General features: G+C 42.1%; 1 protein-coding gene across 3 annotated transcripts in view; it reads left to right on the forward strand.

The window, feature by feature from the left end:
• The window catches only part of LOC126094677 (Bloom syndrome protein homolog), a 207,352-nt gene that overhangs the window by 153,031 nt on the left and 26,995 nt on the right, over positions 1-27,326 (forward strand). For all 3 annotated transcript variants that reach the window (XM_049909187.1, XM_049909188.1, XM_049909189.1), the window contains 2 exons: positions 13,348-13,529; positions 18,597-18,759. In XM_049909187.1, coding sequence (XP_049765144.1) covers positions 13,348-13,529; positions 18,597-18,759 — 345 coding nt within the window. The remainder of the gene's footprint in view (positions 1-13,347; positions 13,530-18,596; positions 18,760-27,326) is intronic.

Below are 27,326 nucleotides of genomic sequence, written 5' to 3' on the forward strand. Positions count from 1 at the left end.
CTCGTTTGTGTAGGGTCTATGCTGTTGGCAACATTGAAAATGGTGTCACAGATGTCTAGATGTCAACAGAACACATACTGGTCAGGGCAAAGAGATGACCCCCATGCAGTTGCCATGCTGCTGTAGAGCATCAGACTGCGTGCCTTGCAGTCCTATTAAATGTAATTGCAATTGTATCTGCTGTTTGATGTTTGTCTCTTCTTGCCTGTAGTACATTGTAGCGGGAATCTTCTCCTGTAGTTGAATGTGGTTGACCAACTCCTCTCCTTTAGGCAGCATTGCCTGTGGTTTGGAATGCTCCCCCTACACTTGGAACAATGGTGTGAGCTACACGCGTCACACTTCATCTTTCCTCCAGTTGCTCTACGATTCTTCCCACATGTGAAGTCATCCAGTTGTCATGTCTGAGCCATGTTGTAAGGAAGCGCACAGCAATCAGTGAGATTGACATACATTGTCTTTTCCCCTTCCCTTTAACTGTCTCGTGGTGCGGGGTCTGTCCCATTTGGCACTATAGTGATGCTGACCTCGCACAATGTGACCTTGAGTTTTCTGTGCCCGACTTGGAGAGTTCCGACAGATGCTTCCACACATTCATTCATCACCACCAAGTTATTAATATGCTATGTTGCTTTAACTCTCTTTTCAATAAGGTTTAAAGAGCAGTATAATTTAGTAAGCGTGAACAGGTGCAAAGATTTTGTATCGTATGACTACACCTTAAATGATAGTCAGCACAGTCGATCAAAATAGTAAAATAATGGAAACTCCAGGCTGAAATATTAACAGCATTAGGAAAGGGTAGATTGCTACTCAGCGGTCATTTTGAGAGGCACTCTGGAATGGGACAGGAAATGGCGGTGTGTGTGCGGTGGGGGGGGGGGGGGGGGGGCAGATATCAGGGTACAGGTGGGGGTAAGAGAAGAGTGCTGTCTGACAGTGTGTGCAGGGACTAGATGTATGCATGACAAGACTGCCAGTCGCACCCTCGGAAGGCTGTGGGGCAGGTAGATTGGAGATGAGGAGGGGGCAGGGGCAACTACGTAGAAGAATAGCAGGGAAGGAGAAAGACAGGCGGATGTGATGGGAGAGGGCAGTACGCAGTGAGGATAAGAGGACATGAATAGAGAGGAATTGAAAGGATAGTGGGGGCTAAAACTCGTGTATGGAGAGTGTGGGGACAGCAGGTTGAGGGCATGACAATTTTAGGAGCAGAGAATGTATTATTTGGATAACTCCCATCTGCCTAGTTCAGAAGAGCTGGTGATGGAGGGGAGGACCCAGATGGCTTGGGCAGTGAAGCCATTGAAATCAAGTATGTGATGTTTAGCTGCATGTTGTGCCACAGGGTTGTGTTCCATGCTTTTGACCACAGTTTGGCAGTGGCCATTCATCCTGGTGAACAGCTGGTTGGTACTCATACCAATATAAAGTGCTGTGTAATGAGTGCAACAGACCTGGTATATAACAAGGATGCTTTTACAGGTGGCCCGACCTCTGATGGTGTAAAATAGACCTGTAACAGGACTGGAACAGGAAGTGCTGCGTGGCTGGGTTAGGCAGGTCTTGCATCTGGGTTTTTCAAAGGGATATGATCCCTGTGTCAACGGAGTTGGGACTGGGAGTGGTGTAGGATTGGATTCAGATGTACAGGTTGGGTGGGCAATGGAATAACACTTTAGGAGATGTGTGAAGGTTCATGAGTAGGATGTCCCTCATTTAAGACATGATGATAAGTAATCGGAGTCCTGATGAATGATGTGGTACAGTTGTTCCAGTCCAAGATTGTATTGTGTGAGAAAGGGAACACTCCTTTGCAACTCTGGTTCTTGGGGATCTGTGGGGAAATTGCACAGGGGATCTGTTTGTGAATTAGATGTGGGTGATAGTGCCTTTCTTTGGAGGCTGTGGTGAGACCTTAAGCAAATTGGGCAAGTGAGTTCTTGTCACTGGTGTCATTGGGTGGCCAGGCTGTATGGAAGGTACTTTTTGGTGTGGAAAGGAAGTCCAGCTGTCGAAATGCAGGTACAGTTGGTGACTGGTGAGTTTAATGTGGGCAGGGGTGTGGATGGAGCCACCACAGTGGAGGAAGCCAAAATCCAGGAAGGTGGCACATTGGGTTGAGGAGTTCCAGATGAAGTGGATGTGAAAGAAGGTGTTAAGTTTGTGAAGGAATGAGGATAGGGTGTCTTGCTCCTGCATCCTGGTCATGGAGATATCAACAATGATCCTGAACCACACCAGGAGTTTTGGGAGGATAGGAAGATTTGCTGTAGATAGCCCAGTAACAGGTTGGAGTAGGAGAGTGACATGGGGTGCACTTTGCTGTGCCATAGTGCTTTTTCTATACCTTCATTTAAAAATGGAAGTAGCTGTGCATTTGGATAAAGTTAGTAAGGTGCATAACAAATGATGTAGTGGGTTGGAGTCTGAAGGACTATGGGAAAGTTAGTGTTCGGTAGTGACAAGGCTGTGGGCATGAGGGATGTTGGTGTTCGGCGAAGTAGCATCAACAAGGATGAGTAGGGAACTAGTATAGGATGGTGGAAAGTCGGTGAAGGAAGTGGTTGGTATATTTGATTTGGGAGGCTATGTTAATTCCAACGTGATTAAATTTGGGTGTGGGGCTGAAGGTAGGGCTGAAAGTTCTACTGAGCTGAGGATTTTGGTGGAAAGCTTAACAACAGTGTTCCAGGAATCTTTCGGATCTGGATTTGGTGGAGTGTTGGCAAGGAGTTTTTGAGTATGTGGCAGGTTGAAAAGGTCAGCTAGGCAAGGTCTGGGTGCTTTGAGAAGGAAAAGTGTGGGTGGGATAGAGGTTGGATAGTGGTGCCCCAGGGTGGCAGTAGGATATCAGCAGGTTCTTTCAGAGGTATGAGAGGTGGTTGTGTGATGTCTGTGCCATTAAGATGTGTTTTTGTGATACCAGGTTTGTGAGGCTCACAAGTTGATGGAATTAAAAACATGACAGTCATTGTGAAAGGAGGGGTGGGATCCTTAGGCCATTTGGGGGATTGCTTGGTATAGACAGCATTTAAGGAGCAGTATGTGGGACTAGTTTTGGCCAGGTAATGGGATATTTTTTGAAATTGTACAAAAAGATGTAGCAGTGACCTATTGTGACAGTGACAGCATTGGAAAAATGCGAATGAAGCAGAAATGGGCAAATGAAGTAGTTAGATGGTTGTGAGGCGAGCTGGATAACAAAAGGACATGTAAAATACGTACAGGCACATCACAACATGCACAGATATGTGAAAATACATACAAATACATAAAAGTATGCACGATCAAGTAAAAATATGCAAAAATGCATAGAGTATGTAAAATTACACAGTAACACTCACACATACTTTAAAAAATGTACAAAAATGTGGGAGAAAAGTAATGAGGTATGTGAGTGTTTGCACATTGGGATAAGGGAAAGGGTGGGGGGGATTGGTTAGGTTGAGGTTCACAAGTTTGTGTGGAAAACAAAATAAAATATGTGTGGATGAGGGAGGTAATTATCGGTGGGAAGAATTTGCAGCTTGAGACGCTGCACCAACAGTTCTTGTGGTCACATAGCTGTGTGTTGTGCACAGACAAGATCATTGACACAGTGTGGTCAGAAGACTAGAATGCTAGCAGTTTGGAAGATGTTGAAAAAACATGGTAAAGAAGAAAAGAATAAACTCTGACAAGAATAATGCTTTAGAGAATTGTAACATGGGAAGAAATCGTAGGGGTGTGGGATGGAAGAAAAGTCATTTGGCAAAATCAGATGGAAACTCCTGGTTGGAATACCAAAAATATTACAAAAAAGGTATATATTGCTACTCACCGTAAAGATGACACATTGAGTTACAGACAGGTGCAATGAACAGTCTGTTACATGTTTTGCTTTTGGCCAAAGCCTTCTTCACAAAAGGAAAAGAGAAGAAACGAAAAAAAAAACACTTGCAAAAGCAAGCACACCTCACACACTCTTGACCATCACTAGCAGATTGGACCAGAATGCAATTGTAACATTGAGCAGCAATCTACAGTGGGTTGGGGAAGGGGGAGGAATGGCAGAGTACAGGTTGGTGGGAAAGAAGAGCACTGTCTGGTGGAACATGCAGGGACTAGATGAAGGTGTGATAAGACTGCCAGGTGCAGTGTCAGGAGGCTATGCAACAGGGAGTTCAGGGGAGGAGAGGATGCTGTAAAGAAAGGGATCAGGGAAGCAGAAGACATATGGATGCGTTGGCAGAGGGCAGCGCACAATGAAGGGGTGGAGACATGAATAGAGAGGAGTTGACAGGACAGAGGGAATGGAAATCGCTGGGTGGAGGTTGTGGAGGCAGTAGGTTACTTAGCTTGTGGTCGGGATGATCACTGGGAGCAGAGAATTTGTTGTAAGGATAACTCCCATTTGCACAGTACAGAAAAGCTGGTGGTGGAGGGAAGAATCCAGATGGCTTGGGTAGTGAAGTAGCCATTAAAATCAAGTGTGTTATGTTCTGTTCAGCTGCAAGCTGTGCCACAGGGTGGTTTACTTCACTTTTGGCCACAGTTTGGCAGTGGGCATTCATCCTCATGGACAGTGTTTGGTAATTGTACCAATATAAAAGCTGTGCAATCATTGCAGCAGAGCTGTTATATGACATGGCCGCTTTCACAGGTGGCCCAACATTGGAGGGGGTAAGATAGGCCTGTGAGACTGGAATAGGAAGTGCTGGGTTGCTAGATCGGACAGGTTGTGCACCCTGGCAGAATTGAAGCTGTGAGGACGGGTTGTGTCGTGCTTGGGTAGTTCAGTTGGTAGAGCACTTGCCTGCGAAAGGCAAAGGTCTCAAGTTCGAGTCTCGGTCCTGCACACAGTTTTAATCTGCCAGGAAGCTTATATCAGTGCACACTCCACTGCAGAGTGAAAGTCTCGTTCTGGAAACATCCCCCAGGCTGTGGCTAAGCCATGTCTCCTCTATATCCTTTCTTCCAGGAGTGCTAGTTCTGCAAGTTCGCAGAAGAGCTTCTGTGAAGTTTGGAAGGTAGGAGATGAGGTACTGGCAGAATTGAAGCTGGGAGGATGGGTCGTGAGTCATGCTTGGGTAGCTCAGTTGGTAGAGCACTTGCCTGCGAAAGGCAAAGGTCCTGAGTTCGAGTTTCGGTCCAGCATACAGTTTTAATCTGCCAGGAAGTTTCACAGTGTTCCTCCTTGTCAATACCTCATAGCATCCAGACTCTCCATAGCTGACTTTTTCAACCTGCTACATCCTCCATAACTCTCACTCAAAACTATCCAGAACCCAAACAAATCCAAAACACTGTAGTTAACCTTTCCCCCAGAAAACACAATCCTACAGAAGTTTCCATCCTATCCAAATGTCTTGCCGTTAGCACTACACCCAAATTTAATCATGATGGACTTTGCAATTACTTTCCTTCTCCCAATCCATGCAGTGGAAACACTTTTTTGTTACTCTACCTCTTCCAGTTCATACCACCATCTAACTGTGATCCTCCCCTCTCTGATCTAACAACTCCCTTCTCACCTGTCAGAAATTCCTTACTTCCAACTTTGCCTCATCATCTTTCCCCAGGTGCCTACCTGAGAACTACAACCCCTTTCAGCAGAAGAAAGGATAGTCATTCACAAAATCAAAACAAATCCTGATCTAATCATCCTACCTGCAAGACAAAGTTCCCCCACTGTCATGTGTCATGAACTGCAGAGTGTATCTGGCAGAAATGAATGTCCTTCATACTCGAGATCCAGTACTTCATTTGTCATACACCATACTAACTTTATTCTAACATGCAACTACTACTCCTGTGAAGGGAAGGTGTACAAACAAACCCACAGCACAGCCAAGGGCATCTCCATCACACCCTCCTATGCCAAGCTGTTTCTAGGTCATCTAGAGAAAACCTTCCTAGCCTCCCAAAATCTAAAACCCCTGCTATGGTTCAGGTTCATTGAGGATATCTTCATGATCTAGACTCAGGGCCAGTACACCCTATCCACATTCCTTCACAACCTCAACACCTTCTCTGCCGTCTGCTTCACCTAAACCTCCTCAACCGAGCTTGCCCCTTCCAGTACATTGACTACTTACTCTCTGGTGTCTCCATCCACACCTCTGTCTACATTAAACCCACCAATCACCAATAGTTCCTGCTTTTCAACAGCTACCATCCCTTCTACACCAAAAAATCCCTCCCATACAGCCTGGCAACCTGGAGATGGCATACGCAGTGACAAGAACTGCTTTGCCCACTATGCTGATGGTTTCACCAAGGCCTTCACAGACAGACACGATCTCCCCAGAACTACTCTGCAGACAAATCTCCTGTGCTGTTTTCCCACATACCCCCAGTCATCCCACAACCCCCAAGAGCTAACTACAAAGGAGTGCCCCCTTGTTACAACTACCACCCTGGACTGGAACAACTGACCGCGTCTTTTGCCAGGGCTTTGATCACCTATCATCATACCTGAAATGAGGGACATCCTTTCCCTTCCCCCTAAAGTGGTGTTCTGTAGCCCACCCAACCTCCAGATCATTCTAGTCGATTCCTGTGCCACACCCAATCCCAGCCCCTTGCCACAGGGATCATATCCCTACGGAAGACTGAGGTGCAAGACCTGCCCAACCAATTCATACTGCACTTCCTGTTCCATTCCTATCAGAGGCTTTTCCTGCTCAATCACAGGTCAGACCGTGTCATGTACCAGCTCTGCTGCAATCGTTGCACAGTTTTTTATATTGGTATGGCGACAACCAGGTGTCCATCAGAATGAATTGCCACTACCCTGTGGCAGATATTGCAGCTGAACATAACATACATGATTCCAATAGCTGCTTCACAACCAGGGCCATCTGTATCCTCCCCTCCATCACCAGCTTTTCTGAACTGCACAGATGGGAGTTACTCTTACAACAAATTTACCATTCTCAAAATTATTCGAGCCTCAACCTACAGTAGCCTACTGTCCCCACACCACCCATCCAACAGTTTCCACACCCTCTGTCTTCTCACCTCCTCCCTATTCACATCGCCTCAGACTCATGCTCATTGTGTACCACCCTCTGCCAAAGCACATGCCCATTGTTCCCCTTCCCTTCTCCTCTTCTTTTCCACTCCCTGTTACTCTCTGCCCTCCCCACCATCTTTCCCCATGGCCTACCAACACTGCACCAGGGTGTCCTATCATGCTCTGTCGAGTCCCAGCATGCTCCGCCAAATACAGCATGTTCACCCCCCCCTCCCCCCTCCCCCCTTACTTCCATACTTGTACCCTGCTATCCTTCCCCCTTCCCTGCTCCAGTCCATGTTACTGCTCAATGTGATGGTTACTCCCTGCTGCCGTTGGATAAGCAGCTGCAGCAGCAAGTCGTATACTCCTTTGCTCACTCATTTGTTACATAGTTTTATTCTTAATTTCTTTGCGTGTTTTTGGTACTTGCATTGTTTAATTCATAAATTTCGGACGTATTATAGTATTTGAGAGTTGTAGCATCGTGTTTTAGTACCTGAATAGTGTAAATTCGCGTAGTCATCTGTCTTCTGTTTTTGTTTTGAACGGCCAGTGTCGGTTGGTCACAGTCAGTGTGCTCCCTGCCGCCGTTGGATAAGAAGCTGCAGCAGCAAGTCGTATACTCCTTTGCTCACTCATTTGTTACATAGTTTTATTCTTAATTTCTTTGCGTGTTTTTGGTACTTGCATTGTTTAATTCATAAATTTCGGGCGTATTATAGTATTTGAGAGTTGTAGCATCCCGTTTTAGTACCTGAATAGTGTAAAATCACGTAGTCTCCTTCCGCCGCCGAGCAGTGTGTCAGCAGTGCGCAAGTAGCAGCATTACTACACTTACTAGGCAATCTTGTATTTTAATAACCGTTTAAATTTTGTGTCAATTTGTTTGCGCTCTCTGTAGATTAGTTCAGACGTTCTTTGCACAACAGTTTTTAGTATGGATAGGGACTGCAACTGCTGTGTTCGGATGCAGGCTGAGTTGGCATCCCTTCGCTCCCAGCTTCAGGCAGTGTTGGCTTCGGTCACACAGCTTGAGGCTGTTGCCAATGGGCATCACTGTGGGGGTCCGGATGGGGGTTTGTCGGGGACGGCCAGCTTGTCCCACACATCCCCCGATCGGACTACGACTGTGGTTGCCCAGGATACTGCCCGCATTGAGGCTGATCCCTTACCTGTGGTAGAGTGGGAGGTCGTCTCAAGGTGTGGCAGGGGGCGAAAGACATTCCGAAGGGCTGAACGGAAGGCCTCTCCAGTTTGTCTGACGAACCGGTTTCAGGCTCTGTCTCAGGCTGATACTGATCTTCCGCCTGACATGGCTGCTTGTCCTGTTCCAGAGGTTGCCCCTCAGTCTGCAAGATCCAGGCGGTCGCAGAGGGTGGGCTTACTGGTAGTTGGGAGCTCCGTCAGGCGCGTAATGGGGCCACTTAGGGATATGGCAGCAAGGGAGGGGAAGAAAACCAAAGTGCATTCCGTGTGCATACCGGGGGGAGTCATTCCATATGTGGAAAGGGTCCTTCCGGATGCCATGAAGGGTACAAGGTGCACCCATCTGCAGGTGGTCGCTCATATCGGCACCAATGATGTGTGTTGCTATGGATCGGAGGAAATCCTCTCTGGCTTCCGGCGGCTATCTGATTTGGTGAAGACTGCCAGTCTCGCTAGCAGGATGAAAGCAGAGCTCACCATCTGCAGCATCGTCGACAGGACTGACTGCGGACCTTTGGTACAGATCCGAGTGGAGGGTCTGAATCAGAGGCTGAGACGGTTCTGCGACCGTGTGGGCTGCAGATTCCTCGACTTGCGCCATAGGGTGGTGGGGTTTTGGGTTCCGCTGGATAGGTCAGGAGTTCACTACACGCAACAAGCGGCTACACGGGTAGCAGGGGTTGTGTGGCGTGGGCTGGGCGGTTTTTTAGGTTAGATGGCCTTGGGCAAGTACAGAAAGGGCAACAGCCTCAATGGGTGCGGGGCAAAGTCAGGACATGCGGGGACCAAGCAGCAATCGGTATTGTAATTGTAAACTGTCGAAGCTGCGTTGGTAAAGTACCGGAACTTCAAGCGCTGATAGAAAGCACCGAAGCTGAAATCGTTATAGGTACAGAAAGCTGGCTGAAGCCAGAGATAAATTCTGCCGAAATTTTTACAAAGGTACAGACGGTGTTTAGAAAGGATAGATTGCATGCAACCGGTGGTGGAGTGTTCATCGCTGTTAGTAGTAGTTTATCCTGTAGTGAAGTAGAAGTGGATAGTTCCTGTGAATTATTATGGGTGGAGGTTAAACTCAACAACCGAGCTAGGTTAATAATTGGCTCCTTTTACCGACCTCCTGACTCAGCAGCATTAGTGGCAGAACAACTGAGAGAAAATTTGGAATATATTTCACATAAATTTTCTCAGCATGTTATAGTCTTAGGTGGAGATTTCAATTTACCAGATATAGACTGGGACACTCAGATGTTTAGGACGGGTGGTAGGGACAGAGCATCGAGTGACATTATACTGAGTGCACTATCCAAAAATTACCTCGAGCAATTAAACAGAGAACCGACTTGTGGAGATAACATCTTGGACCTACTGATAACAAACAGACCCGAACTTTTCGACTCTGTAAGTGCAGAACAGGGAATCAGTGATCATAAGGCCGTTGCAGCATCCCTGAATATGGAAGTTAATAGGAATATGAAAAAGGGGAGGAAGGTTTATCTGTTTAGCAAGAGTAATAGAAGGCAGATTTCAGACTACCTAACAGATCAAAACGAAAATTTCTGTTCCGACACTGACAATGTTGAGTGTTTATGGAAAAAGTTCAAGGCAATCGTAAAATTCGTTTTAGACAGGTACGTGCCGTGTAAAACTGTGAGGGATGGGAAAAACCCACCGTGGTACAACTACAAAGTTAGAAAACTACTTCGAAAGCAAAGAGAGCTTCACTGCAAGTTTAAACGCAGCCAAAACCTCTCAAACAAACATAAGCTAAACGATGTCAAAGTTAGCGTAAGGAGGGCTATGCGTGAAGCATTCAGTGAATTCGAAAGTAAAATTCTATGTACCGACTTGACAGAAAATCCTAGGAAGTTCTGGTCTTACGTTAAATCAGTAAGTGGCTCGAAAAAGCATGTCCAGACACTCCCGGATGATGATGGCATTGAAACAGAGGATGACAAGCGTAAAGCTGAAATACTAAACACCTTTTTCCAAAGCTGTTTCCTTCTCTAAATCCTCGCACAAACGAAAAAATGGCTGACATCGAAATAAGTGTCCAAGGAATAGAAAAGCAACTGGAATCACTCAACAGAGGAAAGTCCACTGGACCTGACGGGATACCAATTCGATTCTACACAGAGTACGCGAAAGAACTTGCCCCCCTTCTAACAGCCGTGTACCGCAAGTCTCTAGAGGAATGGAAGGTTCCAAATGATTGGAAAAGAGCACAGGTAGTCCCAGTCTTCAAGAAGGGTCGTCGAGCAGATGCGCAAAACTATAGACCTATATCTCTGACGTCGATCTGTTGTAGAATTTTAGAACATGTTTTTTGCTCGAGTATCATGTCGTTTTGGAAACCCAGAATCTACTATGTAGGAATCAACATGGATTCCGGAAACAGCGATCGTGTGAGACCCAACTCGCTTTATTTGTTCATGAGACCCAGAAAATATTAGATACAGGCTTCCAGGTAGATGCTATTTTTCTTGACTTCCGGAAGGCGTTCGATACAGTTCCGCACTGTCGCCTGATAAACAAAGTAAGAGCCTACGGAATATCAGACCAGCTGTGTGGCTGGATTGAAGAGTTTTTAGCAAACAGAACACAGCTTGTTGTTATCAACGGAGAGACGTCTACAGACGTTAAAGTAACCTCTGGCGTGCCACAGGGGAGTGTTATGGGACCATTGCTTTTCACAATATATATAAATGACCTAGTAGATAGTGTCGGAAGTTCCATGCGGCTTTTCGCGGATGATGCTGTAGTATACAGAGAAGTTGCAGCATTAGAAAATTGTAGCGAAATGCAGGAAGATCTGCAGCGGATAGGCACTTGGTGCAGGGAGTGGCAACTGACCCTTAACATAGACAAATGTAATGTATTGCGAATACATAGAAAGAAGGATCCTTTACTGTATGGTTATATCGTAGCGGAACAAACACTGGTAGCAGTTACTTCTGTAAAATATCTGGGAGTATGCGTGTGGAACGATTTGAAGTGGAATGATCATATAAAATTAATTGTTGGTAAGGCGGGTACCAGGTTGAGATTCATTGGGAGAGTCCTTAGAAAATGTAGTCCATCAACAAAGGAGGTGGCTTACAAAACACTCGTTCGATCTATACTTGAGTATTTCTCATCAGTGTGGGATCCGTACCAGATCGGGTTGACGGAGGAGATAGAGAAGATCCAAAGAAGAGCGGCGCGTTTCTTCACAGGGTAATTTGGTAACTGTGATAGCGTTACGGAGATGTTTAACAAACTCAAGTGGCAGACTCTGCAAGAGAGGCGCTCTGCATCGCGGTGTAGCTTGCTCGCCAGGTTTCGAGAGGGTGCGTTTCTGGATAAGGTATCGAATATATTGCTTCCCCTACTTATACCTCCCGAGGAGATCACGAATGTAAAATTAGAGAGATTAGAGCGCGCACAGAGGCTTTCAGACAGTCGTTCTTCCCGCGAACCATACGCGACTGGAACAGGAAAGGGAGGTAATGACAGTGGCACGTAAAGTGCCCTCCGCCACACACTGTTGGGTAGCTTGCGGAGTATAAATGTAGATGCAGATGTAGATGCATTCTGGTCTGAGCTGCTGGTGACGGCGGTCATATATGCGTGAGGTGTGCTCGCTTTTGTGAATGTGTGTGTTTTTTTCTCGTCAGAAGGAGGCCACGGCCGAATTCTAAACATGTAACAGTCTTTTCATTGTGCTTGTCTGCAACTCAATCTGTCATCTTTACACTGAGTAGTAATCTATCATTTTCTTGATAATTTTGATAGAACAGTGAGATGTTTAGGCATTAGTGCCTGCAGCAATTTAAAATCAAATTCTCACACAAATCTCATAGTGATGAAGTTAATTTCTTGGCTATGGTAAGAGAAACTTAACTAAAAAGAAGACTGCTCACAATATTCCTCTCCAACTTGTTTTTAAATATGAGTCCTATGTCTGGGACCTTTATCAAATAGATTTAACAAAAACTAGAAAATAACTCTCAGAGAGAAACTGACCAGTTCAATTTTGTCACACAGTTTCTTTTCCAGAGAGAGAGAGGGGAGGAGGGGGGGGGGGAGAAATACCTGACAAATTGGCACATTTTGTAATAAACTCGTGTAAAGTGACTGTAAAAAGATATTGTGTGTCACAGTGAAACTAAACTTCCTCTTAAAATTCAAGTAATGATTATTATTCTAAGAAGAGTCAAGGGGTTTAGTTCTTTTAACAAATGTGTAAAATAGGAGGGAAAGGGATAGTGATACTGGTGTAATATGTACCTTCCAAAACACAATATACAGTGGCTTGCCAAGTACTGATTGAGAGATAGAGAAGCCGCTTTCACAAATATGGATGAGGAAACCAGCAGTCAAAGGGGCTGCCTCGTTTCTCCCAACAGCGTTATATGAATCACATGGAATGTGAGGAAGTGTGTATTGAGCAAGAAGTTGATAGGTGACATTATGAAAAGATTTTACTGGTATTAGGTGGGATAATAAATTTTGAAGATCTGTGAGAACTTGGAAAGGGGTGAAAAATGATGAGGGACATTAAAGGAAAGAGGGAGGACTTAATGAAAATAGGAGATGGAGCATGAAAGAAGACACAGAGTACTAAAATATGAATTTTGTCTGTGGAATGAATGTGTGTTCCCTTATCATGAATTGGAGCCACAGAAATAGAGGAAACCAATTGTACCAAAGGGAACCAACGTCAGGAATAATTTTCCGTAATGTATATAAGTGTTGACCATCATATTTTTAATAACACAGTAGTCTGTATGATTATCAGGCATATAAATAAAAGCATAAAATCCATAGCTCATAACTAATAGCATACCTCCATGAGAACATTTGCATCAGTAGCTAAAATGCTGATATTTGGAGATATAATGTAATAAAATTCATATACAAATTTTATAACATTTAACTCTGGCAGCAATTGTGTGTCCTTGCATTTGTTCATGAATGTTTAATTTTATAAGCAAGGATAAATTTGCAAAGTAACCTTTTACCAATAAAGGAAGTGTGTATTTTTTAATGTTAAATTTTCATTAAATGTCCCAACTATAAATTTGATTCCTGCAGGCAGTATTAACTAGATTGTGAATAAAGAAAAAAGCTAAGCTTACCACTGTCTGGTGTTTCAGTGGATCGGGAAAACTATGCGGCTAGACAGACACATTATGACAATTTGTACAGGATGGTGGCGTACTGTGAAAACAGAACAGATTGCCGCCGAGCATTGCAGCTCAACTACTTTGGTGAAATTTTTGATCGACAGCAATGCCTAATAAGTCGGGATACAGCTTGTGATAACTGTTTGCAACAGGTAACTAATCTTGATAAATCTGTGTTTCATAAAATGTTGTTCCTTTCCTGTCTCTTATGTCCCTTGTGCCTCACCAAAGTAATTTATAGTCAAAATACAAAATGCGCTAAGCTAAATTTGAACTTTTTCTGTTGGTTTTCCTGTGTACATATCAAATATACAATTTTTGTATCTGGATTTTGGAACTGTTGCTGAAGTAGATGACCTTCTGTAATATGCAAATATTTTCTAGCAGAGAAAGATTTATAATTAAAAAATGTTATTTTCATGATTAATGGAAAATCTCATATAAAGATGTGAAACAAATACTAACAAAGAGATAGAGGGGCTGGCCAGTACTTACCTCAGCTCAGTACAGCCGATAGATACACATAAAACAGAACCGAAAATTTACATTCCTAGCTTTCGGAACAAATGTTCCTTCATCAGGGAGGAGAGAGGGGAAAGAAAGGGAAGAAGGGAAAGGAGATTCAGTTACTCACAACCCAGGCTATGAAGCAACAGGGAAAGGAAAATAGGGAGGGTAGCAAGGATGGATGCATGGTTGTCAGAGGGAAGCCAAAGATATTCTTTGGCTTCCCTTTCTTTCCCCTCTCTCCTCCCTGATGAAGGAACATTTGTTCCGAAAGCTAGGAATGTAAATTTTCGGTTCTGTTTTATGTGTATCTATCGGCTGTACTGAGCTGAGGTAAGTACTGGCCAGCCCCTCTATCTCTTTGTTAGTATTTGTTTCAAATGTTATTTTCATTGTGTTGTATTCATGTTGTACTAAGACTATCAGTAATTTAGTCACGACATCCTCAGATCCAAGTGCGAGGCAATATATGCTAGCCAGCTAAATTATTGGGAATTAGTACTCATTTCCAACTATATTAATTAAACTGCCAATTACACACTATGGATTCAGGATTTCCCAGTTTTATGTGAAGTGAAATAGTTCAGAATATCAAAATTATAAAATGCATTCCTTACATTTAAGAAACGAAAGATTTAAAATTAAGAAATGTTCTTTCAATTGTGTCAGTAGTGAGAACTAATGGAAATTAATATTTCCTTATTAGACAATGTCATGAAGCTCTAAAAATGTTAGTGTTCTGTGCCAAGTCTTGCTAAGCTACTTCCTTGTATCAAAAGGAAAGTTCATCTGAGAAAACTATTTGGTCTACATCATCAGATACATGTTATATACTGGTACAAGAGAGTTTTAATTAAGAGTGAGAAAAGAGTGTAGTGAGACTTTAAGGTGGAACAAGACTTTAACGATGCTCCTGTACTGAAGACCACTTGCTGTAGTGATCCAACACAGCATTTTTGTTAAAAGAGAGAGAGAGAGAGAGAGAGAGAGAGAGAGAGAGAGGAGTCTCAGGCTAACTGCACTTTGCACCTGTTTTTCACCGTAAACTTCAAATATGTCTAATGAAGCTAAATGCCAGTTTCTATATGATTTACTTAATTTATTGTTACCTATGGATATTTCTTGAGATTCAGATAAATATGCATTTATGATAAGCTTACTCATTTCTAACCGAATGGCCGAAGCATTGAGTCATTGACAGGCACACACAAGAGAAATAAAACTTGCTGGCTTTTGGAATTATCCTTTGATGAGCTAAGGTACAACACACACACACACACACACACACACACACACACACACACACACACACACTTGCACCCCCTACATTGTGCCAGCCGTAAACACAATGTCAGGATTGCATTTCAGCAGGTGGACTAGAGTACGCGGGGTGGGGGGGGGGGGTATTTGTTGGGTGGATAGAAGGGGGTAGAGGCAGGAAGTGAGAAGAGGAGGTTGAGGGATGGACAGTTAGTGGCTAGGAGGGAGGAGTTTGCTGGCCAGGTGCATGAGGTAGGCATGTCATACTTGGGTACCAGAGCCAGTAAGCTAGGTTGCACCATGAAGATGACATGCAGGTGTGGATTGGCAGAGGGTGACAGAACAAATAAACTTTATCCAATCAGGTCTTGAAGGCCTTATGGTACCAGCAGGCCACCGTATCATTCTCAGCCCATAGGCATCATTGCACTGCACCCCAACTGCCAGCAGTTGTCGGCAGACATGGACTGTCACCCATCCAAGTGCTAGCCAAGCCCGACAGTGCTTAACTTCTGTGATCTGATGGGAACGGGTATTGCCACTGTGGCAAGACCAATGGAGGGGTGACAGAAGAGAGGTAGCGAAAACTGTTGGATAGATGGTGGGAAGACAGTGGATTAACAGAGATTGAGGACAGGAGGGTTACAGGAGCGGAGGACGTTTTGCAAGTTTAATTTCCATCTGCATACTTGGAAAAGTTGGTGCTTCTAGGAAAGATCCAGATGGCATGGGTTGTGAAGCAGCCAATGAAGCCATTATGCTGCACCATTGAATGGTCAACTTTGTTCCTGGCCACAGTTTGGCAGTGGCCATTCATTCTGGTGGACAGCTGGTTGAAGTCATACTGACATGAAAATCTGTGTAGTGATTGCAGCAGATTTGGTTTGTGATTAGGCTGGTTTCACAGATTTCCCAGTCTCTGATAGGGAAGGATAAGGCTGTGATAGATGTAGAGTAAGAAATGCTGGTGGGTGGATTGAGCAAGTCTTGCTTCTGTGTCTTCCACAGTGATGTGACGTCGGTGGCAAGGGTTCGGAGTAAGAGTGGCACAGGATGAACCAGGATGTATAGGTGCGATGGATGACAATATACAACTTTTGGAGGGGTAGGAAGGATATTGAGTAGGATATCCCTTGTTTTCAGCCATTAAGATGGATAATGAAAGCCCTGGTGAAGGATATGGTACAGATGCCCGAGTCCAGAGTGATATTGTGTGAGGAGTGGGCCACTCCTTTGTAGCTGATTCTAGGGGAGGGTGGGAAGAGGATCAGGGATTCGTGAGGATACAGCAAGGGAAATCTGTTTGATTTGGGGGTGGTGGGGGGAGAGAGTGGGGGGGGGGGGGGGCAGTGGCTGTCTGTGAAGGCATTTGTGGGCCCGTAGCATAGTTGGCAAAGGAATTCTCATCACTACAGATATGATGTCCACAGATGTTCAGGATGTATTGGAGCAAATTTTTGATGTTGGAGAGGGTGACAGCCGTCAAAATGCAGGTACTGATAGTTGTTGGTGGCTTTAATACAGTATATACAGAACAGGTGGTGGAGCCACCAGAGAGGAGGGAGGTCAATGTCCAGGAAGAGTTGCACATTGGATTGAGAAGAACCAGGTGAATGGGTGGGAGAGAAGGCATTGAACTTGTGGAGGAATCAGGATGAGATTTCATGGCCCTGAGTTCAGATCATGGAGATGTCATCAGTGAACCTATACCAGACAAGGGATTTGGGGTTTTGGTAGGCTAGATGCTCCATAAAAAGTTTGGTATATGAGTGTACAATGAGGGTGCCATGAATGTGTTCACGAATGTTTTCATGTATGTTCTCCTCAAAGGAGAAGTATCAGTGTGTGAGGATATAGTTTTTAAGGCATATGAGGAATGAGGTAGTGGATATGTAGTCTGAAGGACACTGGGAGTTGTGGCTTTCGATAACAGCAAGGCCTTGGGCATGAGGGATGTTGGTGTGTAGGGAGGTGGCATCAACAGTGATGAGTGGGGATCCAGTTGGTGAAGGGATGGGGATTGTGGAGATTTAGTGAAGGTAGTGATGCGAGAGCCAATGCTTCAGGCAATTGCTTGGAGGTATTGGTCAACAAGTTTGAAAAGTCTGTCATTAGGAGCAAAATAACCAGCAACAAGGGGTGTCCAATATTGTTGGGTTTGTGTATTTTGTGGAGCATGTAGAAAGGGGCCATATGGGGTGTCATTGGGGTGAGAGGGAGATGGACTCAGAGGAAAGGTTCTGGGTTGTTCCTAATGATTTCAGTAGGGATTGAATGTTAACTTGGAATTCTGGAATAGTTCATAGCTGATGGAGGAGTTAGGTAGTTGGCATCAGCCTTCTGTCAGGTAGTCACTAAGATTCATCATGGAAGTGGTGGAGCTTCATCTGCTGGGAGAATGATTAGTTCAGAATCTGTTTTGATATTGTGAATGGCTGTCCTTTCTTCAGTTAGGAGATTAGTGTTCTTAGGAAGGGATGTTGGTAGAGATGATGCTAGGTGGTGATTAAGTGGGAGGTTACAAAGAGGGTAATGATTAGATCGTGGTATTAACTGAGAGATGCAAGGTCAATTTTGGGCTTAAGTAGGTTTTAGTTGAATGGATCAGTAATAAACAAGTGTTTCCACCGCAAGGACTATGACTAGTGCAACTTGGATGTAGGTCTAAAGGTAAGGCCTTTCTGTAGAACTGAAACTTACGTATGATTTTGGTTTTTGGTAGAAAGGTTAAGAACAATGATTTGGATTTGTTTGGGTTCTGGATTATGTGGAATTTTGGGAGAGAGTTTTGAAGGATATGGCGAATTGAAAAGGTCATCTAGGCAGTGTTTGTGTGCCACGAGGTATTGTTGAGGAGGTTCACTGTGGGTAGGGTATATTTTGGTGGGTAGTGGTGCAACTGAACAGTATCCTTTGTCAGGAGTTTGATTATTTGTCATCATGATAGCATGTACCTGCCATCCCTCCCTTCAACATTCCTTACCAGCCAACCAGACACTACCCTCTGAGCCACTAGCTGACCCATCCCCAAATCCCCTCTTTCTGCCTGTTGCCTCTTTCTCCCTCTGCCCACCCCACCTACATGCCACTATTCAACCCCCATCCCATCGTAGTCCACATGGCGAAATGCGATACTGACTTTTGTGTCCAGCCAGCATAATGTAGGGGCCACTGCTGTGTGTGTGTGTGTGTGTGTGTGTGTGTGTGTGTGTGTGAGCGAGCGCGTGCTTGTATGCTTGCTGTAGCTCATCAAATGATTTAGTCTGAAAGCTAGCAGGTTTTCTTTCTCTTTAGTGTGTACCTGTCAACAATGCAATGGTTCTGCTATTCGGTGAGTGTTCTAGTTTACTTCTAAATTGCCTACATTCTGCCAGAACTTTCCTTACTACATCTAACTTATTTCTCAAGTTCAAGAATATATAATACATTCATTTTGCTTCTCTGTCCTATAGAATCAATACACAGCAGTAGATGTAACAGAGGATTCAAAGGAAATTATAAAATGTGTCCAGAAGTTGAGCCAGAACAGTACCATGACATGGAAAGGCAACTTCACACTGCTCCATTTTGTTGATATTTTCAAAGGAGCAGATGTGAAAAAGATAAAGGATAATGGTGAGTTTTGATCAGTTCATATTTCAAAAATTTCATTACCTACTATTTCTTCTGAATTGTTCTAGGCATAGGGGTGGTGGTTATTGCTGAAATAAACGGTTTTCGGTGTTCCCCTACACACACACCTGTGTAAACTGAGTATTAAAAACCACTCAAAATGAGCGGTTTGTATTCCTATTATTTTCTGTAATAAATTCACCATTTGTGGCTTTTCTCAAAAAGTGATAAGTCTTTGGATGTTATAAAAAAAAGACCAGTATTCTCCTGTTGGTTCTGATTTTATGAAACTGCTCAAAAATCATGTTGTGATTGGGGATCATACCACTGTTTGCACATTACCAATAGCCAGTGCAAAAGGATGGACACTGAGATTGGAGACTTCTGTTTGTCCTGTTGATTTCTGTTTTCAAGGGCTACCAGCAGATGAAGGCATGTTATGTAGACACAGGCAGCATATCAGTTACTTTCTATTTCTGTTGTATACCATGAATGGAGTGTTGCTAAGTTTTTCATTTATTTTGGTTGCCTTCCTCTTTTATTATTTAATAGAAATGGCAGACAAATCATTAGCCTTTTAAAGCAAATTAAGCATTGTACTTCATTGCTGTGTCACTTCATAAAAACATTTCCAGCCTGTGTTTGGTGCCATTCTGCAATACAATGGACATCCAGCGATGACAGTGACGCTATTGTCTCAGCAGTGCTGTACCAGTTCTTATCCCATGTGTTTGTTGCTCATTTCTGATAGCAATGTTATTAAAATATGGCTACTCCCATTTTCATATTTCAAACCAATAAAATTTTACAAATAAAAATTACTCCTTTTTTAAGAAAGGTGTACTCAAAAAGGAAAAATTGTAAAAATGCTTTTTTTAATACTCAGCTATTAGTAAAAAATAAAAAACACCTGTTATTATCAAGATCTAACAAATACAAAAATGTACCAATTATTCAAAACTAAAATACTGGTGTTGGTTTTAACTGGTCCATTTTTTTCCATCCCTAACAAGCCATAAAAATATTTGCTGAAAGTTTTGTAATTGTCTGAACTCATTTAATCCATTTGTTACCATTTATGTGAACTGTAATTTCCATATGGCTAGAATATTTTTTCAGTACATTTGTGTCTTTCATGCATGCACTGCTTCAGAGATTAAAGCTATTCAAAAGTCATATACATTTAAAAAAATCACACAGCTCAGTTGTGTATAATGCACCATGAAATAGTTCTCCACCTGAAGTGCGACTTAACATCTCTTACATTGAAAACAGGATAATGTGTGTTGCTGTCATTTGTAACAAGCCTTAAATATTCTGTATCGGGCAGTTTTATTCTCACTGCATATGGGTTTTCCAGGAAAATAGCCCAATTCTCCTTTGCTTAGCAGCTCCTTACACAGGTAGTGAGGCACAGAAGCATTATTCAGGTACTGTTACAACAAGTTCAGTTATAACTTCATGAATTTCGTCATCCTTGGTCCTTGTTCAATATATGGTGGATGCAACTTGGATTCAGAAGTGTATATGAAGATGAACACTTACCATGCATGGCAGTACCACCCATCCCTTGGGAATCTGTGCAACAGGTTGGTTTTGGGCTATGTTTTTCCCCTTGTATATGCAGTGCCACATATTGTTATCATGAATATTTTACAGCAAGATAGTTTTGACTGATGCAGATGTCACATTGTCCTTTCTTCCTTAACATCGTTGCAGTGAACTGAGCTAGCATATATTTCATTGTTAATCTTCCAGTTTTGGCAATTTGAGTATTTGCCAAGACATTTCCTGAAAAATTTGGGACATCAGCAAAAGTTGCCCATTTAATAATTCTCCATCTGTCAGTCAGGGTCCATAAACCTCCAAAACAATCTTTTAACTATCTCAAAGTTTGGTAACCACATCCTTTTATCATCATATAATAGCTGTATGGTGCGAAGCAAGTATTCCTTATATGTACAGTATATGAGCTAATAATTTTTGGGATACTATCAGTTCTGTACCTGAAGGGTGTACTTCACATAATGTTGATGTCAAGGCATGCTGTACTCAATGGTTTCTACTGAACATTTGAAAGTCTGCCCTAAATTTCACCAAACTTTAATCAATGCAAGCATTTTTACAGTGGCACATGTTTGTTGTCAATACATTCTACTTCCCTTTCATCAGAAGTACAACTGTGTTCATCATGTTCTGAATTGTTACTTCCATTCTTTTCACTTTCATTCATTCATTTGTTCATTCAAAATCAATTAATCAGTTCATTCATTCAGAGATCATGTTGTGTCAATCCCTTCATGAAGTGAACCTACAGGTATGTGGAATGATTTGAGTTATGCATTAATAAGTAGACGCAAACACCGCAGGCTATTTCTGCAGATTACTACAAACAACAAATTATGACTATTATAAAAAGGAAAGTTGGTCTCACCATATAGAGGAGATGCTGAGTCGCAGATAGGCACAACAAAAAGGCTGTCGCAAATTAGCTTTTGGCCAGTACGGCCTTTGTCAAAAATAGACACCCCCCACCCCCCCAAAAACACACACACACACACACACACACACACACACACACACACACAGTTGTCAGAGACTGCAGTGGTGTGTGTGTGTGTGTGTGTGTGTGTGTGTGATCTATTTTTGATGAAGGCCATACTGGCCAAAAGCTAATTTGTAACAGTCTTTTTGTTGTGCCTATCTGTAACTCAGCATGTCCACTATATGGTGAGCAGCAACTTTCCTTTTCATAATATTGTTAAATTATGACTATTGAGAGTCTGTACCTACTGCCAATTATGGAAGTTAATTCAAGTTTTAAATTAGATTAGATTAGATTAGATTTACTTTCATTCCAATTGATCCGTAGTGAGAAGGTCCTCCAGGATGTGGAACATGTCAGACGCATACACCGCAGGCTGTATCTGCAGATTACTAAGTTAATTTTTGGTGTGTGAAGTTAGAGCTGTTAGCAAAGAATAATGAAAATAGAATTTTATCTGTGTCAGCTTAGAACCTGAGGTCAAATCTCTTGTAGTCAAGAGCATTCATTCACTACCTGGATCGTCATATGCATCGGAACAATACTTTCACTCGAGAAGTGACTGTCTGCTTCTTGTTTGTATCGATCACAAAGCACAGACTAAAACATGTTATACTTTCATTGTTGTTGTGATTTTACAAGCTTCCACACAGTGCCATCTGTAGGTGTTGTGATAAGATGTAATGTCTCATTCATTTGAACGCAAACACAAAAACAATTGCACAGGTAAAAGTCAAGTGTACATAACAAAGTTCAGGCTTAGCTGCCAGTAAAAAATAAATATGAATCCTGCCTATGTGAAATCATATGTTGATAAGAATAGAGCTCAGTGATGTTAAACGTTGAACATCTTCTGCTGTAAAGGAGATTGAGGACCGAACAATACTAACAGAGGTTTGTGGCCCATGATATGATAAAATTTGACACCATAGAGACATATATGAAATTTATGTTCACCATAAATAATAGCCAGTGCCTCTTTTTCTTTTTGTACATACTGCTGCTGAACTAGAGGAGATGGCCAAAATAAAATTTTGTTCCTGTAAACAGTCAGGTTTCATTTTTACTCTGTTGTGGAAAATGTTGGCTCTGGGTTAGGTCTAGGCAAAATGGGGAACTGTAGATGACTTTTGCACAGATAAACCCAGGAAAAATGTAGGTCAGAATTTCATTCAGAGTCCATGAACAGGTGGATTTTCTTGTTAATAGGGTACCGTAACTGATTGAAAGCATCTGTACTAAATATGTATTCAATTAAATGATGACAAAAAGGTAAATTCGTGTACTACAAAAACTGTATGACTTGAATGTTCCTTTTATCTTCAACACATGGCCACTGTATGTTGTAATGTCTTGGCTAATGGTTGTAATGAAGATAACAAAATAACTACATAAGTATTCCAGTTGTTAAGTAATGCAGAAGCTCCTGTGTCCACCTGAAATATTGTTTTGCCCAAGATTTGCAAAAGTATTAAAATATTTCGTGGATTGCTAGTTTCTGTGAGCTTCTTGACCTTATGAGGAATACAAGAATTACAAACATCACTAAGATGGCAATGTTTTTTGTATTAGATGCAGATTTTGAACAACATAAGACACTGATGGGATGTACTACATACAAAATACTGAAGAAGGTGTTGGCATTCAGTGAGTATGTGGCTCTAAACTGTGATTAGAAGTGCCTGAAGAAGATACAGAATTCGAACAATGCTGTGGGGAAGATTTTTGTTTATTTCGCGTACATCTGTGAGCTCTTCTGTTTACGATTTCTGTCGATAAATGGAGCTTGCTTCCTAGACAGCTGAACTAGTTGTTTGTCTCATGGGCATGCACACAGTACAGAAACTTCTGAGTGTGTTTGCCATTGATTTTCAGTTTCTTGAAAGAATTTGAAATTTTGCACCATTTTCATGACTTTGTCCAAAGGCGGATCCAAAAATTTAACTGCTGATCTTCATATTTATTTGGAATACTATCACGCTGAAAACCTTGAAAACATACAGCAGCAGTTCCATAGCTGCACCTAATACAATATTAAAATGCATTAAGCACTTCTTTTTCAAGTGCATAGCAAATAATTAGGTCCCTGATTGGGGAGTCAGAATATGAATTTGTGTATTGTAGTGAAGCCACATGGAGTGGGCTAACACATGATTGTGCACATGCCTCATTTTGCGGACATCCTTATGCCATCCCGGAAATCACTGGTTGATGCGTTGTGATCCTGTGACAAGCCGGGTGGGAGGAGGAGGGGGGGGGGGGATGTCCAATTCCTAGAGTGCCCTCTCAGTGTAGGTGTGGAACAGAGCATCACTGATGATGTGATCTGGCAAATGTTGTTGTTGTTGGTGGTGTTGCTACCAGTGTCTTTTGTGGGTACGGCAGTAGGTGTTGTTATTAAAGACTTTATTCATAAAGCCATAGTGCTTCATTATAGCTGTATAACAGCTGTACCTATCATTGTGTCTCATTGGCTTTACTTGTCATTGTAGGTGTCTGGGTTAATATGTTTGTTAAACTTGAATTGAAATATATTTTCAAATATGTGTTTTCATTATTTCTTGTGTGGCCTAGATTGCGCACAATACAGACATGTACACAGTTTAATCGCAGATCTCAGCGTGTTGTTCTTAATGGAACAAAATCAATAGTTATAAAGGTAATTTCAGGAGTATGCCGTGGGAGTGTTATAGGGTTATTAATCTTTACAACATATATAAATGATCTAGTTGATGATATCAGAAACTCCATGAACCTGTTTGCTTACAGTGTTGTTATCTACATGAATATTTCAATGTCGTGAAAATGCAGGAAAACCAGCAGAGCACCAGCAGTTCATGCGGGGTTTGGCAGTTGACCCTAAACTTAGATGAATGTAATATATTTTGCATTAATTGGCGAAGAGGTCCAGTATGATTTCATTATGCTATCAACAGTAAACCACTGGAAACAATAACAGTCTTAAAATACCTGGGAGTTACTGTTTGAAGTGACCTAAAGTGGAAATACCACATAAAACTAATTGTAGAAAAAACAGATGCCAAGGTGAGATTCATTGGAAGAATCTTAATGAACTGCATTTTATCCATGAAAGAATTGTCTTGTAAAACACTTGTTTGAGCAATTCTTAAGTATTGCTTGTCAGTGTGGGACTCTCGGATTAATGGAAGAGATACATAAAATCCAATGAAGAGTGGGGTATTTGTCACGGGGTAATTTAATAAGGATGAGAATGTTACAGAGATGATTAATAAACTTCTGTGGAAGATACTACAAAAGAGGCCTTATTCATAATGGAGAGGTTCCAATTGAAATTCTAAGAGCAAATATTCCAGGAAGATTCAAGTAACATACTGCTTCCACCCATATATAACTCGCAAAGTGATCACGACGAAAAGAACATGAAAAATTAGAGCTCATACAGAAGTGTACCGACAGCTGTTCTTCCCATGTACCATTTGCAAATGGAACAGGATGGGGCGGAAATGATACTGGTACCAGAAGTAACCTGTGTGACTCAGTGTAAGGTGTCTTGCACAGTATGGATGTAGGAATGTGGAAGTGGTCTTGATAATTATGTAGTGATATTCACAGTTGGGAGTAGGAAGACAGTAGGTGGAATAGTTTTTGGGTGCGAGGTTCTGACACACACAAACCTTTTATTGGGATGTGACCATCAACCATATATCCACCTCTGTGAATGGTCACTGGTGAACTGTGGCCAGTACGAAGAGACCATCCAGTGTCAAATGTAGCTACTGAGCATAATACAACAGACTTCAAAATCTGCATTGCAATCCATGCATTTTGAACCCCACCTTGTGCCCCCACCCTTCTCAACATTGCTATCTTTTACAGAAGCACAGTTTTTCCTGATGGCTTTCTCACATAAAATTTTCTCCGTTTTTTTACCAGGTTAGAATTGGGTGAGAATCAGGCATAAGCAGCTAACAGTTGTAATCATCACTGGTGATGTTTTGTTTCCTCTCCCCCCACCTTTCCCTCCCACCCAGTGCCCAATAGTTGGATGAAGTATGTCGTGATATCCACAAAAGTCATTAAGTTTGCATATGTTACCAGAGACCACGTCAGTGTGTCTTCTTTCTGTGTGTGTGTGTGGGGGGGGGGGGGGGGGGGGGAATATGCTTATAGTATCACCAGTCCCAATCGAAAGTAACCAACTCATTATATTTCTCTGTATCCTTGCAGCACTGAGTGTGCTCTTCTGTTCACTATAAAAGCTACAGTTGCTATTCCTATGGAAGTTGTTGTGTACTGATTGCAACCAGTTCCCAATTCCCAGTATATGGGACAACATATGTGTCTCATCTAAAACAATTCTGTGCTTTTCTATGATGTCTGTGAAGCTGTCCTCTGCAACCTAGGTTAGTCCAAATGCCAAGATTTAATGTGTAATTCTTCTAATGCTGCACATACATTCTGATCAATATAGTAACTGCCGCAGTTTAAAAGGCTGTCATAAATTCATGGAACTCTGGCACCAAGATTGTCTTCTACCTCGTGTAGCATCTCTCTTACCTTCTTAAGTGAATCGAAAATATCTTAAATGTTTTGTAAGCCAGTGTCCTAGTTATTTTACATAATCCCACCCCACAGAAAAGAATGAACTCTGTGAGGTGATAATCCTATAATAGTTGAACATATTTGTGTTTTCATTTCTTAGAGAGTGGTAACTCAGTGTCTCTTCGCATACTTAATACTTCACTCCAGATGGTCCTTGGTGGAAATGATTGTAACTCTGTGTATCTACATGCTTAAAGCTACTGTCTTGTGGGCCAAATTATGAAATCTATGAGCACTGAGATTTGAGTCAGGCTTGCATTATACAAAGTACCAGGTTTATGTTCACATTAAACATCAAAAAATGACAACTGTCCTTATCTCATAAACTGAATTGTGAACTTGATGTTAGGGTGCATCCTCCTTGTATGATCATTGAACTGATAAAGAGATTCTATGCACTGTGACTACACCATAAATGTGTTGTCAGAATTATGGAAGGACAGACTATGAGAAGCAGAGTTTCAAATAGTTTCCTGAAAGTCCCTCATAAAAGAATTATCTCTTACTGCAGACAAAGGATAAGTCATGAACATTTTTGTTTCAGTCTTTCAGTAAAATACACTGCTGTACAAAAAGTAGGACCACACTTAAGAGAATAAAAACAAAACAAGTACAAATACAGGAAAAAACTTATTCGAAAAGAAACTACAAATATTAAGCTATCTTTTTCATAAACCATCTTTTCACATAGCTCCCACCATTCTGAAAGCACAAGTTTTTGTATGCTCTTGCATAGAATTTCGCTACCTGTGTTGTTAACCATATGATAACGTGTTCTTTGAACTCGTCACTCTATAATTTTTGACCACCAGGTAATGTTTTCAGGCACAAAAAGAGATGGAAGTCACTAGGTGTGAGGCCAGGGCAAAGCAATACTGTTTGTGAGCATTCTGTGGCACTTTTTCTGTTTCGTGTTTCATGGTTTCATAATTGTCTCGTAGTAAATGTTTGCACCGATTGTTTCATTTGTGGTAAAAAATGCGCGTGTGGAATGTCCTGTCTGTCACAAAGACTGTGCACATGACTTTTTGATGTGCCAAGGTTTGCTGGTGATGCAGTGTGCTTCCATTCCATTGATTGTCATTTTGATTGAGGTGTTCTGTGCTTACATTGATTGTCATTTTGATTGAGGTGTTTCATAAGCAACCTAAGTCTCATACCTGGTCACTATCTTGCTTAGAGATTCATCACCATTTTTGTTCTAACGCATCAAAAAGTGCACTGACCAGGTGCTGTTTTCTTTTTGCACTGACCAGGTGCTGTTTTCTTTTTGCACTGACGAGATGCTGTTTTCTTTCTGTTTAAAGAGTTTATGGGACCCATTGAGCAAACATTTTTTTCAAAAATTAAGTTTTTCAGATACAGTTTCATGAAGAAGTGATCTTGAAATTTTCAGAAAGTTCTTAGAAAGATCTGATACTGTAATCTTACAGTTTTCCTT

Source organism: Schistocerca cancellata, chromosome 8 (assembly GCF_023864275.1).
Source record: "Schistocerca cancellata isolate TAMUIC-IGC-003103 chromosome 8, iqSchCanc2.1, whole genome shotgun sequence".
NCBI lineage: Eukaryota > Metazoa > Arthropoda > Insecta > Orthoptera > Acrididae > Schistocerca > Schistocerca cancellata.